Raw genomic sequence first — 20,471 nt, 5'->3', positions numbered from 1 at the left:
AAGCAAGTTGAATTAATTATTTTTTAAAAGAAGTTTCATCCTAAAATTGCTTTCAATAGAATGAGGAATGCTCATACTCTCTAATATTTACTGCAAACTCCTCAATATAATTTATTACAAATAATTGTACATTCTTATAACTATGCTTATTGTTATATCAGTGAAATAGTTTACACAGACATTTTAATTATCCTAATATTTTCTAAAATTGTACATAGCACAAGAGTTGTTACTTCAGCAAAAATTCTTGAGTTTAAAAGACATGCAGAGGTAACTGGCAATTTCTTCAGTGTCAGAACAAAATAAGATTATGTATGTCCTATTTTACAAGTTTTGATTCTGATATAAAAATAATTAAATATAATTACTTCATTTCCCATCCCCACCCTTTCCTGCTTCCTTCTTTCAACTTCTGCCATGTCTCCAACCTCCCTCTCAAACTTAATGGCCTCTTCTTTATTAACTGTTACATACATAACACACATGCACACACTCACACACACACATGTGAATATAATTTGTTGACTCCATTTAGTGTTGCTTATGTGTATGTGACTTCAGGGCTGACCATTTGGTTCCTGCAAATCAAATAGGGGCTCCACCCTGGCAAAGACTGATTCTCCCTCTCTCAGCAGTCATTAGTTCCCTGTAGTTCTTTGCCTACTAACGGATCTGGTAAGGTTCTCCTCTTCCATGTTAGCATGTGTCTTGGTATTGTCCTTGCTGCGTTTCATAGGTATGCATTTCCTATCTCACAGCACACCTCCTGTTCCTCTGGCTCTTATAGGCTTTCAGCCTTCTCTTCCTGTATTGATTCTGACTATTTTTAACCATTTGATATTTTGTGGACTTACTTAACACACACACACATGTACACATGTATATATACATATATATTTATATAATTATATTAAATAAAATCTACTTGTACTAAAAATCCACAATAATGTTCAAAGATGTCACATATAAACTATAGTATTTATAGCCACACGTTCCCTTTGTTTTAGGCATTACAAACAAATAATAATTTTTAAATGATATAATTCAGTGAAACATATCTGAAATATGGTCCCTTATAATAACGAACATACTTGGCATCAAATAAAGAAATAGTGGAATCCCAGACGGAAGCCAAGTTGGTAAGTATTTCCTTACCAGAATTGAACATTTCACCAAGTTAATGTTAAGCATGCTAAAGTTAGAACCATTTTTCCCCTTTAGAAGTAAGGTTTCAGACTCGAGGATAGACAAATATTGCAACCAAAATGTTCATAGCACCATAAGACAAAGTGTCCTAGAAAACAATAAAAACTACAAACCTGAAAACAGCATTCTATACTGAACAAATGTATACAAATTAAAGACAGAATCTATGGCCATCAATTACTATCAGCTGCATAAGAATCATTTGTATTATAATGGATGTTAAATACATACCTTTAGCTTGTGCTCTTTTCTGTTGATGATGACAGCTGTAATCTGCTGGTCCATGAAAATCAGAATAGTACAGAGTAAAGCTGGGATGATGGCAGCTATGATTGTCCACCATGGGTTTGGACCCAAAGGTGTAACAAACCAGCCACGGTCGTCTCTGGTCGGCTGAGAAAAAAATTAACCATAGATATCAGTAGCAAGATTGATGAATACCTAACCAAACTAAGTCATACAGATATAAACATGGAACTCTTAATTATGAAGTGATTGGCTGAGCATTCACTAAGTAATAAACTCGCGGAGCATTCACATAACTAAGGACACCCCTCTGAGTGTCTTATCTTTTAACCCATTTTCTCTTCATAGCATAGTAGGGATGAAATTGAGGCATAGAGTGCCGTAGTAAGTTGTCTAAGGTTCCAGGGTTAATAATTAATTGAGGTCAAATTTTAACTCCAGCAGACTAATTAAAACATCATTCTCAATCAATACCTGTATTTAATAAGTAACACCAATACCTACTATTTACTGTATGCAAATTTGTCTACATTTAAGATTGCACATTGTACACTATGCTAGAAACAAGGCAGAGCTTTCTTTTAGTTTAGTGGATATATAAATAGAAGGTTTTGGTGTAATATAGTAACTTATTTCAGGTGTGTGCACAGGCTACTATATGAAAAATGAAAACCAAAACAAAACAAAACAAAAAACCAGAAACTGAGCCATATCATAAGCTCAGCAAAAGGTTCAAAACAGGGCTGCTGCTGGAAATGAGTCCCAGAGGAATTCATTATGACAGCAAATGATTCTCCGATTAAGTCCCTAGCTCTGTTTGACAGATGAGAAAACAGGCTGAGGCAGTAAATTTGCTGGCATCAAGGGCTGTCCTGCCATCATAATATGGTTGGTATACTTATCCCAAGCCTAGTATCTGTTTTTCAAACCCTATTCACTCTGCAGTTTTCCCTCACAAAAATGCATGTCCCTCAGTTTCAGAATGCTTCCTTGGTTTGTAGGCATGCTGTACTGTTTGCATATCTTTCAACTCTAATGGGTGATAGGAAATGTTTAAGCAGTCTTGAAGTTTCAATTTTATTATTCTTTTTAATACCAGACAACAATTTATTTCTTAATCTATTAATGCATATTGCTCATGTTCTCATAAAAGTTTCTTATACTGGGTCACAGATCATCTATTAGATACAGAGGAATAGAAAAGCAGATAGATGTTACATGCTAGATAAATTCACCTTGAAAACGCTTGGTACTTGTAGTTTTGGTGATGGGATCCCAATGGCATAGTCAATTAAAACCATACACAGAATTGTAAGAAAAACCGCAAAATCACTCACTATGGATCGAACCTAAAAATAATGAAAATATTGTTACTTTGAGGGAGCTATAAATAACTAGAAATATTCAGGAGCAGTCTTGAATATGACCGCTGTGACATAATATCATGATGTTACTCCGTATGCACATTGTAACATAGTATCATTAGCTATGCTATGCTACAGTCTGAATACATCTATGTCTCTCACCCACACTTTTTCAGAATAAAGATTTATTGAACTGAAATAATGGTGGTCATTTTCTTTTTCATATTCATTTAAAGTATCTATTATAAACCCAAGTATGTGAAAATTTGGAACACAGAATAAAGTTGTCTGGCCTGCATCAGGTGAATTTTAGGTCTCTTGAATACACATTATATTTTAACATTATGAATCCAAAGGACCACTAAATGGCATTACCTGCTTTTATTAAAGAAGCGTGTTTTAATTACTTAAGGTATGACAATTACTAATATACACAATGATGTAGGCAAATTTAAAAATTTCTTTGATATAAAATGAACTTTATATAAGCCATTTTTCAAACCATTTCTCATTGTAGAAAGCCATTGTGCAGTGGTGCACAGTTCATGGTGCACATGTGCAAGTCAGAGAAAAACCTCCTGAGATGCTGGCCCCATTTCTCACTGGCCTGGAACCTCATCCAATAGCTCAGGCAAAGGCACACGAAGGATTCACCTCTTTCCCCCTGCAATCTCACTGTGATCTCTGGGACCACAGGTGTGCACCAATACACCCAGCTCTCCGGCACCCCCACCCCCACCCCCAGCCCTTTACCATAGGTTCTTGGACCCTGGGTTTAGGTTCTTATGTTTACAGAGCAAGCACTTCACAGACTACGCCATCTCCCAAGCTCTCCAAGGACATTTTTGAGTAGTTACTCTTAAAAACTATCAGTAACATTTGCTTTCTATTAGTATGCTGTTGCAACCCATGAACAAAGTCGTTAGATTCTGACATAGAGAATGGTTCAGCTGAAAGGTGGAGGAGATAAGCCTGTTAACTTTCGTGAAGAAGATAGTGACCGAAAAAGCAGCAGTCTCTGGAAGGAACTCTTCTTGTTTACCAAAGTGGAATTTTTTTGAGATATTTACCTCAGTCTGAAAAACATTTGTTTCCTCTGTGTGTGTGTCTGAGTGTGTGTGTGTCTGAGTGTGTGTGTGTGTGTGTCTGTGTCTGTGTGTGTGTGTGTGTGTGTTTGTTAAATCTCATCCTGGACCTTTTCATGGTGGACTCAGACCTCACAGATTTTTATGTTGTAGTGTTAAATATTGAACTCAGTTGATTCCCTGTTTCCTTTCTCAAATATACAGATACAAGCATGGTGGCTTAGGGTAAAGGACTGATGCATTTAAAAAAAGAAAAGAAAATTGTGTCCTAGTGCACAGTGCCAGGCTTCTCCATGTAGAGACTGTAACACTGGTTCCTGTCAGGCTGGCATAGGCCCCACTGCTCCCTGGGAAAGAAAGTGACAATCACTAATATGGCCTATGCTTTGACTTTCCAAATCTGTACATGGGAAGGGAAGTGTTGACCTTTCAGTTTGAAGGAAAGCAGAAGAGCTTGTGCCACCTCTGGTAGCTATGTCACAAAGGGCTTCTTCCCAGCCCTGTTCTAGGACCTAAATCTAGCTTGCCAGTTCTCTCAGAACCTTTCTACCAGTTCATGTCATTCCATCAGTAACTCTCCCCTAACCTTGAGCATGTAGAATATTTAGTTTATATTTGGATCAGAAATATTTAAACCCAAGTACCTTGGTTGGGAAATAGCGGCTGGTCTTGAACTGCTTCAGGGTGGCTGACATGGTAACTGTGGAGAAGAACAGGATCACCGACCAGAAGAGAACATCTGGCACGTAGGGGTGGCCATGGCCACAGGCTCGCCCGACATACTCCCCGTGCAGTGATCTGCACTCCTGAGAGGAAGGGAAACACAACTGGTAAAGAACACTTAGTGCATTTCTTTCAGAAAACTAACACCCTATCAAACGCAGCTGAGACACCTAGACTGCTCACCCATGGCTCCCACAGAGAACTTAAGAGGTATGACACTTGATTTCAAGTTCTACTTGGATAGGGTTTAAATCTGACATCGATTAAGTTCAAGATAACAGATATATTTTAAATGTGATAAGTTTGATAATGTAGTTTGTACTAACATCAGAAATATAATAAAGCATTTAAATATGTCATTTTAGTTTTTTTCACACCAACACCATAGACAGATATTTTCATTTATATTTGATACCAGAGAAAGCTGAGACATGGAGAAACTAAGCAATGTTTTTTCAGCCTCACTAATGCTATGTGGTAGAGCTGGGTACATGCACCGCTCTTGTGGTAGGCATTATAGACTAGTGCAGAACAGTAATTATTTTTAAAAACTAGTTCAACAATACTAAGAAGGCTATGAAAGATAACAAAAATGATGATATATATTTAAAGAAATGGAAATTTGAATCGTATACGGTAATTGTTGAATTCAAATAAGAAATGATAAAGAAATTCCTACATGAACAAGGAGAGGGTCATGCTTGCTCTGCTTTCCCACGGAATTTCTTCTGCTTTTATGTTTGTTTGTTATGTTTTGTTTTTTAAGGGGAAAAAAAGGTTAAAAAAAAAAAAGAAAAGAAAAAGAAAAAGAAAAAAATTAATTACTGTCTTAGCCATTAGGTGGCAGCAAAGTCAAAAAGAACTTCAAGGGGGAAAAACAGCATTTTATGTAAGCATTAAATATTTTGAAAGGAAAAAATATTTCTAAGTCATCTTGGAAAACGTTCATATTCTAAAAATTATATTACTGTATTCAAAACAAATAGAAAATATCAGCTTAAAGAAGCCAGGAAAATTTTTATTCATCTAGGTATTGTGACCCTGAACAAGACTTGCTTTGTGGAATAGTCAAAGAAAATTTAGAGATATGCTGTTTTCACTGAACCAAACTTCAAGCGCCTGAGTTCACTCTAGAATAAAACAAACTCCTCCGAAATATTTAAAATAAATAAGTGGCCACATTGTCATCCGGAAGCAAGCAACAACCAACTTCTTCTTGACATAGGTACTGAGTCTAAAGGTTCTTGAAAAATCAGAATAACTTAGAGCCATGTAACAGACACCACACTGTCTTTATTATTAGCTAAATTTCAATTATTCATGTTAAGATGATTCAGAGAACAGAAACTAAGCTACTGAAGAACTGCATAATAATAATAATAATGATAATAATAATAATAATAAACCTCTTAGCCTTATTTATAGCTTTAATTTTCCTTCTTAAACTTAATAAATAAATTTTGAAAAAAAATCTTTGACATTTCCAGTCTCTTTTTGTGTGCATTTAGAAATGCTTGGAACAATTGCTAAGCAGTGTTACGTGCACCAGGATGTCTAAGCAGAGGAAGTGGGAGTCCCACACAGCACATAGTGATTTGTGAGCACCTGCAGTCTTTTGTGCATGTCTGAAAGGCTTCTATGAATTCTTTGGATGTAGGTGGGTCAGATGCTCTACTCCTAAGAAGCCAGATGCAAGAAAAGATTATTCAACTGCCTATCTATAACCGCCAATGCCAAGGCTAGCTATCTCAACTCAAAGCAAACTGTAAAGTATTATTATTTCTTGTTTTTCAAGGAAACAAGGGTGGGGCTCTGATTCTAAAAAGTAAATTCTGTAGGTAAAAAGTAACTACAGAATTCAACATTTATTTTCAGCTTTATACTATCTACATGTCCAACATATACCCCCCCCCCCCCACACACACACAGAGTGAGAGGGGTTTGGGATAGAAACAGAGTCAGAGATAGAGTCAAAGAAATGAAGAGACAGAGAGACAGGGGAAAAAGGAGTCCTTTGGACGTGCAAACAAACTTCAAAGCCTTTCTTTCATTTTAGTCTATCATGGTTTACAATATAGTAAGTACTCAAAAGATACTTGCTGACAGATTCTAATTACTCTTCCAACACATTCTATTTCAACAATTCTATAAATTGGTAAAAATTAAAATAGAAATTATTAGTATATTTTGAAGATATGAATGTGAAATTATTAATGTCTTTTCAAATGTATATATATATATATATATATATGTATAGAAAGAGACTAAAAAGCATTGAAACAAATTTCAAGCAATTGATAATTACTTTCCCTTCTTTTTTAGTTTTTAAAGATTTTTGAAATTACAATGTAATTAAAATATAATTACAATATAATAACAATAATTATAATACCATTACATTTCCCCTCTCCCCTCCTTCCTCCAAACATTTCCATATATCCCTCCTTGCTTTGAGATGTTCCTGATGTACTTGTGTAAGTGCACAGAGACAGAAGTCTAAGTCTATTAGCTTGCCATAAAGTTGAATTAAACAGTAAACGTGAGGTGAACGTAGTTCAACATAATCATTTGGTGTTTACCAAACATTTAGCCCTTTGATTTTGATTCTCTGCCTTACTGAGTTATCAAGGTATAAGTTAGTAATTATAAGATATATTATGATGAAATAAAATAATATCTGCTATTAACTGATGAAAATGATATGACATTTCTTATGTAACATTAATTCATAGTAGAGAACTTTAAAAATTAAAATAAGGCATAAAGTGTTAAATTTGTTTTGCATCTAAAATATTTTTATAACCCTCTAATTGTACAAAAACTTCTATTTTCAAAGGGTGGGTGGGTAGAGAGGTGGGAGGCTCTGTATGAAGAGGGGAAAGGGAGACACTGTTAGATATATTGACTAAAAATTCTTAAGCAAAAAATTGAAATAACTCACTTGTGGCTAACATCATCAATTGGATTGGCTAATGTATAGAATAAATTTTACTATTTTGCATTAAATGATTTAGAGAAAAACAACACATGACTTAATTTGGTTGAATAATTCAGACTGGATTATTTTGAATTTGTGATCAAGAGAAAATAGAAATACGTGACCCAAAATGAAGCTTTGTAGATAAAGCACACCACTCACTGCCTACACACCTACCATGACCTCACTATGACTCCACCATGATTTCACCATGACCCCACCACAACCCCAGATCTAATTTCTCACTAAATTTGCATTGTCCTTTCTTGTTCACACCATCACTTCCTTTACTGATTAATTTAAATGGTTTTCTGGAAACAAGAACCCTGGTTGCATTACTTTTCTAGGGAAATATAGGTTGAAAAGAATAAATGTTGACCACAACAGCAGACAAGAGTAAGTGGAGGTTTATTCTAAAGAAACGCAAGGGGCTCTGCTGTTTTCAAGATGCCTAGATGTAAAAAGCAAAATTTGTAACCTACAAATTTTAACATTAATGTGTTCTCTCTCTCTCTCTCTCTCTCTCTCTCTCTCTCTCTCTCTCTCTCTCTCTCTCTCTCTCATACACAGAGAGACAGAGAGACAGAGAGCAGGAGAAAATAAAGATCATAAAATATAGGTCAAGATTAAAGAGAGACAGAGAGCAGGAGAAAACAAAGATCATAAAATATAGGTCAAGATTAAATTGTAAACCAAGAATAAGTAAATTGATTTTTAATTCTGAAAGAACATATACAACAGAATATACCTCAGTAAGGGGAAAGAACCAAAATCAAAGGGTCAAATGTTTGATAAACACCAAATGATTATGTTGAACAATGTTCACTCAAATGTTTGCTATTTAATTCAACTTTATGGCAAGCTGGTATACTTAGATTTCTGACTCTGTAAGCATACATGAGTATAGTCAAAAATATCTCCAAGTCAACTATTCTAAAGAATACTTGGACATAGCTTAAACTATTTAATATATGCATGTAATATGACTAATAGAAAAGAGGCCATGAATTTTAAGAGTGCAAGGAGGGATATATGGGAACGCTTGCAGGAAAGAAAGGGGAGGGAGAAATGTAATTATATTATAATCCCAATATATAAAGGTAGAAGGTCATATCCTTCTCAAATAATATATTTAAAGGCTTATGAGATTTTATAGCAAAATATTTCTATGTTCCATTAACTGTATCACTTACTAAAATAGTATGTGATTAATCAAATGAAGTAGAATTTGTTTGTGCTGATGGCTATAAAGAAATTTGAGAACATACAGGTAGGTAGGGTGGTAAAGGTTTTGGATAGTAATGATTATAAGTGAAAGAAACAGAAAGAAAGTGGGGCTACTCAGGGATTTTTATACTTATTTTAAAGCAGAACACTTGGGTTTTACCCAAATTTTATGTTTTCACTGAACAGAAATGAGTGAAGCCTGTGAATACAGAGTCTAAGAGATGTTCACACATGAAGTAAAGAGTAAGAACTGAGAAATGTTCCCATGAGAAAACATTTACAAATAAAGGCATAAGGAAATAAAACACAGGTACAGAATTCAACCACTATACGTAGAAATATGGATCTAGCCTATCTTTTTTTTTTTTAGTAGAATTCAGAATAAAAATAGAAGTTAGGAATCTGTTGAGAAACAAAGAGAACTTTTTCTTTTAATTAGTATTTAATGTTTTTAGTTGACGTGTACCCTTCTTCTGTTTCTGTAAACTTTCAGAGGGATGCAGGTCTATGAAAAGAAAGGAATGAAAAGCCCCAGTTATGGGCAGATATCTGAATTGGGGAACTTTAAAACAAAGCTATCACTTGTATAAGTTTGTATTTCCAAAATTCTTAACTTAGTCACAATAACTGATTAAAAATGCTAATAAAGGTCTTGACAGTAAATGACTCAGATTTGAGTTCCTTTGCCATGTTTTACTTACTGACACAGTTAGGTTCCCCCAGATTATGTCAGAGGCAGAAAGGTTGGACTCCCGCCATTCCTTCAGTGTGTCATTGCTGGGACTATGTGGCTCCATACAGTTACATCTGAAAAAGCAAGATAAGTCCTTTTCTGAAAGAAGCAGATTTTTTAAAACTGTATCCAAAGCATACACCTGAGGATTCATTTTCCTTAGGTAGAGCATTCATCCACCTGAGAGGCCAGAAGTTGGGTCATTTAAGCCACTCTTGGAAAGGCTACATCAGCAGAGTGTTGGGATATTAGAGAACTTTGCAGCATTTCTGAAAATGAGGGATCGTGCCAATGTCTACTTACCTGTGAGTTACAAGTCACCTGAAAAATTATAAGTATCCCGTGTATTGTAATAAGATTACCTACCTTAGTTATCTGTATAATCTCATTAATTAAAAATGAAGGTGACATTTAATTCACGCTTTAAAAGTCACATATACTTTGCAATACAATTCCCATTTAGTGCTTGATTGGAAAGAAAAGCCTAGATATCTAGTCTAATACCTTGGTGATGAGTGATGATTCTACTAAAGATGAAACCATCAATGCACATTAGTACACACTTATGAGGTTCTGGGATGGATACTGAATTCACTCATAATCCTTTTGTCTTGTCTGTTGAGAAGCATTTTCCTATACAAATACATTGCAAATGGCTCCAAGATCACCCACATGGGCCACATAACTGTAAAGTGCACTAGACTGCTGCTTTGGTTATGTTAACAGTGCTACAGAACATGATCATCGCTACGATAACTTCTATAGGAAAGTACCTCTCTGCCCAGGAAACACTCTTGCCTCTGTTTCCTACTACAGGAACTTGCTTTGCTCACTACCCTGACGCTTCCATTCCTCATTGAGTTATATAGTCTATTGCTACAAGAAATCCTGCTCGGGATGGGATGTAAGACAGCATGGTTTTGGTGCTCATGAAAGGAAGGCAGAGCTTCTACAGCTGAGCTCACTTGGAGAGGGTTTAGGCAAGATAGTGACATGGTTTTTATGGGGATGGGTAATGGAAGCATTAGTTACCATGGGCAGTTAATATCAGTGTCTCCAATGTCAGCAGAGAATACTAGCAAAAAGAAACAAAGGCTCCTAAGTTTCTGGACAAGTGATCCATTGTGATAAGATGCAGATTTCTGTGTCACACAGCTCAGTCATCTGATTGTATAACCATGGGCAAATGATTTAATCACTCTAAATCTGTTTCCATTTATGGAAAATATATGAACCAATATGAAGAGATTAACATTACTCACACATCTCTCTCTATCTCTCTCTCTCTCTCTCCTCTCTCTCCTCTCTCTCTGTATGTCTGTATGTCTCTGTCTCTGTCCTCCTCTCTCTCTCTGATATTTAAGTACATGTTTGGCTCCCTTTGAAATTGTGGCCGCTCTCATCAAGATCATCACCATTTCCCAGTTCCTTCTTCAGTTGTTCATGACCTATAACAAACATTAAATTCTCACCCTCACAGAACATGAAGGCATCACTGCATTCTCTACCATGCCAGTTTTCTTCATTTAATTTCAAAGTAAACGTGTATGCTGTGAGTCCTACTCATCCAGATCCTCACTCACAGCCTCAATCACAAGTGGTTTAAAATTACTCAGAGAAAACTGGTGGCCTTACTGAACTCACGTGGGTGTATTCCTTGCCCTCATATCCTAAAGAATGCAGGGGAACAACTATTAACATTGCACCACATATTATACAAGAGCGTGTGAATAGGTCACATGAAAATACTACACTATTGTATGAGGGATAGTGTAGTCAAGCCATAACAACAGATTTAGATTTGAATCCTTGCTTGGCCTTGAAAGTCCTGCTCCTTCTGCTGTAATAAGCTGATTCTAGATAGAAGTTGGTGGCCTTTTTTTGGACCCTATTTGGCGTTGGTTTGGGCCTTGAGGACAAACCCAAGCCTGGCTTGATTTTCGAGACCTGTCATTTGCTTGAGAATGACTCAGCACGACCTACCGACCTGAATGAGACTGCCTCTGCCTAGCTATTGGTGATGTGTCGATTTCTCATAGGCCCTTCAAGTGAGATCGCCCCACACCCCTCGTCATTTTATATCACCCCATATGTCATCTCACCCTATATAACCCATCCCCACCTTCTTGCCTTCTCTATATAAGCAAGTGCCTAGTTTAATAAAGTGAGTTCCTGCTTTGGCAGACTCCAGGCCCGGGTGTGTTTGTTTTGGGCCTCAACACTCACCATGTTGCTCAGCCTCGGAGAGACTCGGCTGGACCGGGTTCTCTCCTCTTGACTGGATCTGGCAGCAGAGAGCGAACACCCTTTCTATCAGGATAAGTGCCAGATCAAATCATGATCTACATTTCACTGTGCCGCCCCAATTTCCGTTCCCAGGACATTTCTCCTTTAAGATATCACCTCCATATGCCCTGCACTCTTACCCGTTATTATGACAGCTACCTCCACCACCTTTATTTCTGCTGTTGAGTGCCCTGTTTCTTATAGTCCCATATATGCCTAGTGATGTGGCCTCTCCATTCACTTTGCTCAGCGTGTGTGGCCTCCCTTGGGGCAGTGGTCTCTGCTACCTGGAGTGACTGCAGTGTGTGAGTGATGAGCATGAAGTGCACACAGGCATAAAGTGCGGGGCACTCCTGCCTTCTGCATCTATTTACATGTTAACAGTGATTTTCCCAAAGTGTTAAGCTGGAAGCCTGATATAAAAGTGGCAAACTCAAAGGAGAGACATGGTATGAATCATATTATTAGTTACTCGTGCCTCCAAGGCGGGGCTCTGTGGCAAACCACTTTTCTCAAGTCAATTCCAAGCTGGAAAAATAGTTTAGTCTAAAATATTTATTTTATAATAAAGGCATCATGAGTAGCCAAGAAAACCAGTGCTCTCTTAGACTTCACACACTAGCTATCTGAACTCTCAGCACTCAGGTTTCACAGGGTATATGCTCGCAGAAAGTTTCCGTTATCTCTGGAACTCAGCATGCTGTCACCAGAAAAGTATCTGTCTAGCAGTGTGAGACCTGGGGTGAACCACCAGTTCAGACCCAGGGAAAATAGCAAGTGATCTCTGTCCACACCCTGGAGGCTCACAGGGGACTTCTGAATGCTGGGAACTCATGTTCTTAAATATGAACCAAGAATGAAAGTAGAAAAATTACATCTCTGCCCTTGATATGAACTCAGTCCATATTGTTTTGAGCCAAACTAAAATCTAAACCAAAGTAACAAAACAAAAAACTGGAAGTAACTCTCTGAGGGGAGAAACCTGAGTGAAAAGCAAATTCTCTGGTTGATTTCACCCAAACTAACTTCTAGGGACTCCAGCGATAGAGTGGAGGTATTCATAAAAGACTTTTTTGGTGTTATCATCACAATATTGAATTTTCCAGACAAGATTATTATTCAAGGCAAGCACTCAGCTGAGTGATCTTAGACATTTAGTCAATCTATCTTACCATGTCTTCATCTATGAAATAGTGGTGACAAGTCATCAAGTTCACAGGTTATGGTGAGAGCAAACAAATTAAGATCAACAGAGCCTCAAGACAGGATCTATTACAAGTAAATTCAACTTAGATGTTTTATATCCTTAATACGGTTGTTATTACTATTGTGACAAGGACATGCCCTTTGGCTCTGTAATAGAAAGTAAAAAAGTAAGGCAGAAGAAAGGACATTCTCTGCTACATTATTGCTTTTCTCTGTATTGTTACTAAAGTTCTGCAGCTATGGAATAAGTCAGGAATAGTGATACCCTCCACTAGTTCTTTCATTATTTGAGATGGTTCTCTCTCTCTCTCTCTCTCTCTCTCTCTCTCTCTCTCTCTCTCTCTCTCTCTCTCTCTCTCCCCCCCCCCGTGTGTGTGTGTTTCAAAATTCAAGATTTTGAATTCAAGATTATATTTTTAAATTCTGTGAATAACTGAATTGAAATTTTAATGGGGATTACCCTGAGTCTATAATTTGATTTTGTAGTATGGTCATTTTCACAATATTATTTCTATCAAGTTTCTTGAATCTTCTTCAATTACTCTTTTGGTGTCTTAAAGATTTTATTTTACTTATCTTTCACTTCCTTAATTGGATTTAATTCAAGATACTGTTGTGGTTTCCATGAAGGGGATCATTTGCCTAATTTCTTTCTCCGTAGGTTCGTCGCTAGTCTCCAGGTGAACGTCTGATGTTTATGTATTTACTTTGTACTCCACTACTTGCTGAGTACCTTGACTGACTATAGAAGTTCCCTGAAGAAGTACACAGGTACTGTTAGAGAGAGAACTGTGTCATCTGCACATAAGGATAACATGACTCCTTCTTTCTCTAGTTGTGCCCCTTAATATCTCACTTATCTTGTTGCTCCAGCTAATACTTAATCAATATACTGAACAGTAAAAGAGACAGAGTGAATACTCTTCTTCCATATTTCAGTAGAAATGTTTTGAGTCTTTCTCCATTTAACATGATGTTGGCTCTGGGGTTCCTGTATACTGCCTTTATTATGAAGCAATATGCCCCCTGTGTACCTAATTCTCTAGGACATTTGTCATACAAGGATGTTAGATTTTGTCAGAAAGCCATTTTATGCATCTAATGAGATGACCGTGTGATTTCTGAATAAATGAATAAAATGCCTTGTTGTAATGAATCAGTTGGCTTAAATGCACTTTCTATAGAGCACGCCCTCTGCTTTCCTTTGCTTCCCACAGAAAGCCGGTTCTCTGAACACTCTTGCTTGTATAAATGGTCACTCTGTGATTAGGTCAACAGAGTAGCCGAAGGCCCTCTTGCAGCAGAACTTGCTTTGGTTTCAAGGATAATGGAGGTGACCTGCCTTCCTTATGCAAGTGCCTATGGCGGTCTTCTGGAAAGCATCATTCGGTAGAACTCCCTTCAGCATTATCCCTAATTTTAGTTCCTGGGCTACAGATGCTGTCCCTTTGCCTCAGCAGTTATAAATAGTGCTCTCCTTTGTGCACTAAACAGGAAAGGTTTGTGATTTCTTTGTTTCTTCAAGCATTTTTATTAACTAAATTAGCCCTCAAGAGTGTCCATAGCAATTATATATTAATACAAGATATAAAATTAGAGAAATATATATATGTGTGTGTATGTGATAGCAGCTAAACACATTTATTTTTTATTTAATTAGTATTCTGATTTATAATAAATAAAGCTACACTACAGAACACTTATTTTATATAAAAATAAAAATGTTTTTCTACACCATGCACACACACACTTTCCACTTGATGTTTTCTACATTCTAACTAATAAATGTAGACTGTATAAGCAGGACACCTTATATTATGAAGAAAGGCATTTACAAATAGGAAAATATGCTGAATTAGCCAAATTTGGCCGGTTCAATAAATATCTTACACGTGTCTTGTTCAGAGCAATTAGCATGTTTATTTCCATGGTAAAGAATTTTTTTCCTTCCACTAACACAAGTTATTAGAAAACCTTATGATGACTAATGCTGCAAAGTAAATAGCTGTGACCCCCTATAGCACCCAGCAGAGCCATGACAAGCGAATGAGCAGTGCATTGCATAGTCCATAAACCAAAATAATTTGTGAACACTTCACAACAGGATTGGCAGATACCTTGATTAAAAGTATCAAATCACATTCACAGCATCAATAGTGTGTGTGTGTATATATATATATGCCAAGGCAATGTTTCCAATAGGAAAGATAAATTTGAATGCTACAGAGCGATCACAACATCAATTAGAAAAAGCATTACATCAGAAAATGAGCTCTACTCCACAGTGCCTTGTTGGATATTGGTAAGCATAAACCACTAACTTATTTGTAAAGCAAATATCTGCTTCAAAAATTTGAGTAACCATAAATTATAGAAAAATAAAAATTCAGAGGAACTTTAGAAAGTTTATGGAGGTATTTCTAGACTATAACTTCTCTGATTTGATGCTAGCCGAATTCTAGGTCAGAATATCAGCTTTTTGAGGCAGAAAATGCATTGTCTTAATACTGATGCTGGGATGTTTTAATGTAAATTGAAACACCATTAAATTTCATTTTAAATACTTCAGAATACATCCTTAAATTTAGGTCAGCTCAGAAGCAAAGAGAAATTGGGTCAGTGCTTCATAGCCTGTAAACTCTCTAAGAATAGTCTTTCAATCTCACCAAAATCTGCTTTATATCATGTGGCTATTTGGTTCATATTTGAGCAAAGAATTCTCTTTTAAATATTGAGTAGTGATATAATTTTCTGCCTTCTCACTGTCTTTGACAAGAAAGTATAGAAGATAATTTTATTTAGGATTTATGGATTGACTTTAGGTACAGTAAAGTAAAAGCTGACAGTATACACAGAGAATAACTTGTTGGCAGTCACTGTTAGGATGCATTAACATCTACAGAGCTCCCAGGGTCTCGGGGGACACAGATGAAGATACAGCAGCTCTGTCCCTGAAACTGTCATAGCTTATTAGTGGGACAGCAAGGCTGAAACAGATCAATAATGGACTATATTTTTGATAGTAGTGTCCTGGAAACAACACTTTATCATTAGAATAAGTTAGGTCAATGTATGACTGAAACTAAACTCCAACTTCTCACCATATACAGATGACAGAATGAAGTAGATTAAAGACCTAAATATTTTAGGACCTAAACCCATGAAAGTTCTAGTAGAAACCAGAGAAGTGTTTCAGGACACAGGAATGAGTGAAAGGTTAGGGAGCGTGGCTCTAAAGCATAGGGAATAACAGCAAAATGAGGAAACCACAAACCTCAGGAAACAGTAGAGGGAAGAAACAGCCAACAGAACAGGACAAGTCATTTGAAAATCATATTCCTGACAAGGTATTGATAACCAAAATATAGAAAGAGCTCAATCCAGGAGCATAGGTGATGATTAAAAATAATCATAATCCAATTTAGAAGTAGACAACAGCTCTAAAGTGTTTTTTTCCACCCTGCTTGAGGAAGATATACAAATGTCTTCCAACCAGTGTTTGAACAAAATGCTCTGCAGAGCTGTCAGGCACACACAAACCTGACTATAGATAATATGAATATCATCAAAAAAATAAAATCTACAATGAGAAATCACCTGACTATAGATAATATATCATCAAAAATCATAAAAAAGATAATATGAATATCATCAAAAAGATCAATGTGTAGAAAAATGAACCCTCATATGATGGGAGTGTAAATTATTACAATTATTATAGAAAACCATGTGGACTTATCACAAAGACTTAAAATCATAACTACCATATGATCCATCAATAATGGCAAAATATTCAAAGAAAATGAAATTGTTTGGTAAGAGGCACATCTGTACTCTCATGTTTATTGGATAACTAGTCATAGGACGCATGAAAAAAAACATGGATGGATGGTCACTGTGTTAAGTAAAACAAGCCAGGAACAAAAGGAAACCACAAGATTGTACTCATATGTGAAATTAAAACTGTTCATCTCCATTTACACACTACTCAGCTATTAAAAACAATGAATTCATGAAATTCTTAGGCAAATGCATAGAACTAGAAAATATCATGAGGTAACCCAATCCCAAAAGAACATACATGGTAGGCACTCACTGATAAGTGGATATTAGCCCAAAAGCTCGGAATACCCAAGATACAATTCACAGACCACATGAAGCTCAAGAAGAAGGAAGAACAAAGTGAGAGTGCTTCAGTCCTTCTTAGAAGGGGTAACAAAATTCTCACAGGAGCAAATATGGGGACAAAGTGTGGAGCAGAGACTGAAGGAAGGAAAGGCCATCCAGAGAATGCCCCACTTGGGGATCCATCCCATATTCAGTCACCAAACACAGACACTATTGTAGATGCCAAGAAGTGCATGCTGACAGGAGCCTGATATGGCTGTCTTCTGAGAGGCTCTGCCAAAGCCTGACATATAGAGATGGATGTTTGCAGCCAACCACTGGACTGAATACGGGGTTCCCAATAGAGGAGTTAGAGAAAGGACTGGAGGAGCTGAAGGGGTTTGCAACCCCATAGGAAGGACAACAATATCAACCAACCAGAACCCCAGAGATTCCAGGGTCTGATCCACCAAGGAGTACACGTGGAGGGACCTATGGCTCCAGCCACACATGTAGCAGAGGATGGCCTTGTTGGATATCAGTGGGAGGAGAGGCTCTTGGTCCCATGAAGTCTGGATGCCCCAGTGTGGGGGAATGGGAGGGCAGAGAGGCAAGAGTGGGTGGATGGGTGGGGCCACACCTTGGTACAAGCAGGAAGAAGGGGGATGGGAAAAGGATTTCTGGGAGGAGGGGAAATTGGGAAAGGAGATAACATTTGAAAAGTAAATAAATAAAATATCTAATAAAAACAAAACAACAACAACAACAAAAAAAAACCTGTTAATCTCATTGAGGCTGAAAGCAGGATAGTGGTTACCAAAGTATGAGGAGAACAGAAGAGCAGGGGATATGTAAAAGGCTCAAGAATAGTCATCAGCCATTGTTACATAGGAGCAAGAAGTTGTGTTGTTTTGCTGTGCAACAGAGTGACTGTAGATAATAATGACAAACTGTCCTTTTTCGAAAAGTTAGAAATATTTGTTTGAATGTTTCCACCACAAAGAAGCAGTAATGTGGAATATATACTTTTACACAGATATGAGCACTATACAATGTACATATGTATTCAAGCATTAAGAAGTATTTGTGTTAGTTTTAAAAACAATTTAGTTCAAAATCAAGAACAGAAAACAAAAATAGCCAGTGCTTAGTAAGAATCAAGAATGAACATTTTTAGATTTTTATTTTATTTTATGCATATAAGTGTTTTGGCTGCATATATCTGTTTTCACTGTTTGCATTCTTGGTAGTCATGGGGGTCAGAAGCAGACACTGGATCCCTTGGAACTGGAGGGATATTTTTGCTTGTGAGCCATGTTGATGTTGGAAGAACAAGTGCTTTTAACCACTGAGCCATCTCTCCAATGCCAAACGATTCATATTGATTGCTCATTTGTTGATAAATATTTTGTGGAGTGTCTACATGTGTATTTTTTCATTGTAAGATGACATACACAATTTAGAGGAAAAAACTCTTATGTCAAGATTGCATACCAGTTTTTTAAAGTAGCACTGATTGGATTCAGTGCATTATTAAAAGAATAGCACGTGAAGCTGAGAAGAGAAAGTGTTGGCCAGGCCTGGGGAATTGTAGGAGATAATGTGGAGTGCATATAAAAAGATATTTATATGATATATGCCAAGTTCTTTGTAGACACAGTGGCATCAAAAGGGTACTCAACTGTCCTGGTCTGACCATGATGGAAATTAGCCTAGTGGAGGCATACAGGGATTATTCAATGAAGGACAAGAATATAGAACAAAAATTATGTTGTTATCAACTCTCAATGGATGCATTCAATGTTATATAGAAAAATGGCCATAAAAGTCAGAAAACAGTTTTCTTAATTCTGTCTCATTTGTAATTTTTTGACTAGTGAGTTCTAATTAGTGAGTGAAGTATGAAAACTTCATTTTCTTCCTGGATTTCTAGTCAACATCTAGAGTTCTGTGGTAGACTGATGTCCTATTTCACCAACTTCCTCCTAATGATTCCTTCACCAAGTTTAATAGTCTGACTAAACTTTCAATCACAACTAATTTTTGATCTGTATAGATTAGTTAAATATATCCATATATAATTATATGTATTAACTACATATTAAGATTCTTAGTGTTAATTTTTTCAAAATGTATAGATTCAATTTTTTTAAAAAGCATTGAAGACTGTTAGTAGTTTAAAAGTAAATCATCCAAGGCAGGCAAACTATAAAACGAACAGCTACTTAGGGTCGGCCCTTCCATTTAAGTAAGCATGAAGGGCACAGAGGTCAGACACGTGGTAGGCAAGCAGCCACGTGGCAGGGAGGAGGAAAGGAAGAAAGAGGAAGAGACTTTGAAGTATTAGGGAAAACATCCTTAGAACAGAGTTAAAAATAAAAGAAAAAGTTAAGCTATTCAGAGTAGTTCAGAAAAGCAGGCAGTCTTGTGGAGCAATATTATCTTTAAAAATAGTCATACAATAAAATAAAATAAATTTCAGAGAAATATTAAAGGTAGAAAGACAGATAACTAGAAAAAACACTTGGTCTCTTGCAAAGGACCTGGTTTCAGGTCCAAGCACCTTCATGGTGGTTCACTAAGGTTTTAACTCCAGTTTCCAGGCATCCAACACCATTTTATGGACACCATAAGCACCCTTCAAAATCTGTCTGTCTGTCTGTCTGTCTCTGTCTGTCTGTCTGTCTCTGTCTCTGTCTCTCTCTCTCTCTCACATACACACACACACACACACACACACACACACATGCACACACACATAAATGCTTTACTTGTCAAACTTGAAAGGGGATAACAATTACCTTGAACGTCTTTAGTTGACCAAAGTGCATTAAGTACATGACGATTTCTATAGCATTGTGAAAGACTATGGAGAAGAAAACTGTATTTAAGTTTTTAAACCTTAACAGAGACTCAAATCTAGTTGAGTAACTACGAGAAAGGACATTGAGTATAATGGCAATCAGAAGCATTTATTTAAAATAAATTACAATCTTTTGTTATGGAAAGGAGCATAAAACAAGTATTTGAATGGACAGAAATGAGACCGTAGATAAAAGCAAGAGCAAAAAGTCGTGCTCATCACTTAGGCTTCAGAACTCTCCATTAGAAACAGGGGAAGTATTTTTTTCAAATTTAACTTTAGTCTACATATATATGAGAAACTCCAGTAATATATCCTGAATTTTGCTTTAACTCATGTATTTGCAAAAAATAATGCATACTTTTTTTAAAATTAGGTTTTTAGGTTAGTATACAAAGTAATGGACCTGACTATGGCATTTTTATAATTTGTGTCATACACTGCTCTC

The 20,471-nt window shown here is 36.6% G+C and overlaps 1 protein-coding gene across 16 annotated transcripts in view; it reads right to left on the bottom strand.

Annotated features, from left to right (window-relative positions):
* Slc4a10 (solute carrier family 4, sodium bicarbonate cotransporter-like, member 10) overlaps positions 1–20,471 on the bottom strand; it is a 280,272-nt gene that overhangs the window by 35,235 nt on the left and 224,566 nt on the right. For all 16 annotated transcript variants that reach the window (XM_030252258.1, NM_001242380.1, NM_001242378.1 and 13 more), the window contains 4 exons: positions 9,530–9,635; positions 4,546–4,707; positions 2,688–2,801; positions 1,438–1,599 (listed from right to left, as the gene is read on the bottom strand). In XM_030252258.1, coding sequence (XP_030108118.1) covers positions 1,438–1,599; positions 2,688–2,801; positions 4,546–4,707; positions 9,530–9,635 — 544 coding nt within the window. The remainder of the gene's footprint in view (positions 1–1,437; positions 1,600–2,687; positions 2,802–4,545; positions 4,708–9,529; positions 9,636–20,471) is intronic.

This window comes from Mus musculus, chromosome 2, assembly GCF_000001635.26.
Source record: "Mus musculus strain C57BL/6J chromosome 2, GRCm38.p6 C57BL/6J".
Taxonomy (NCBI): Eukaryota; Metazoa; Chordata; class Mammalia; order Rodentia; family Muridae; genus Mus; species Mus musculus.
The sequence above is the reverse complement of the archived record's forward strand: the minus strand, read 5'-3'. Positions and strand labels throughout refer to the sequence as shown.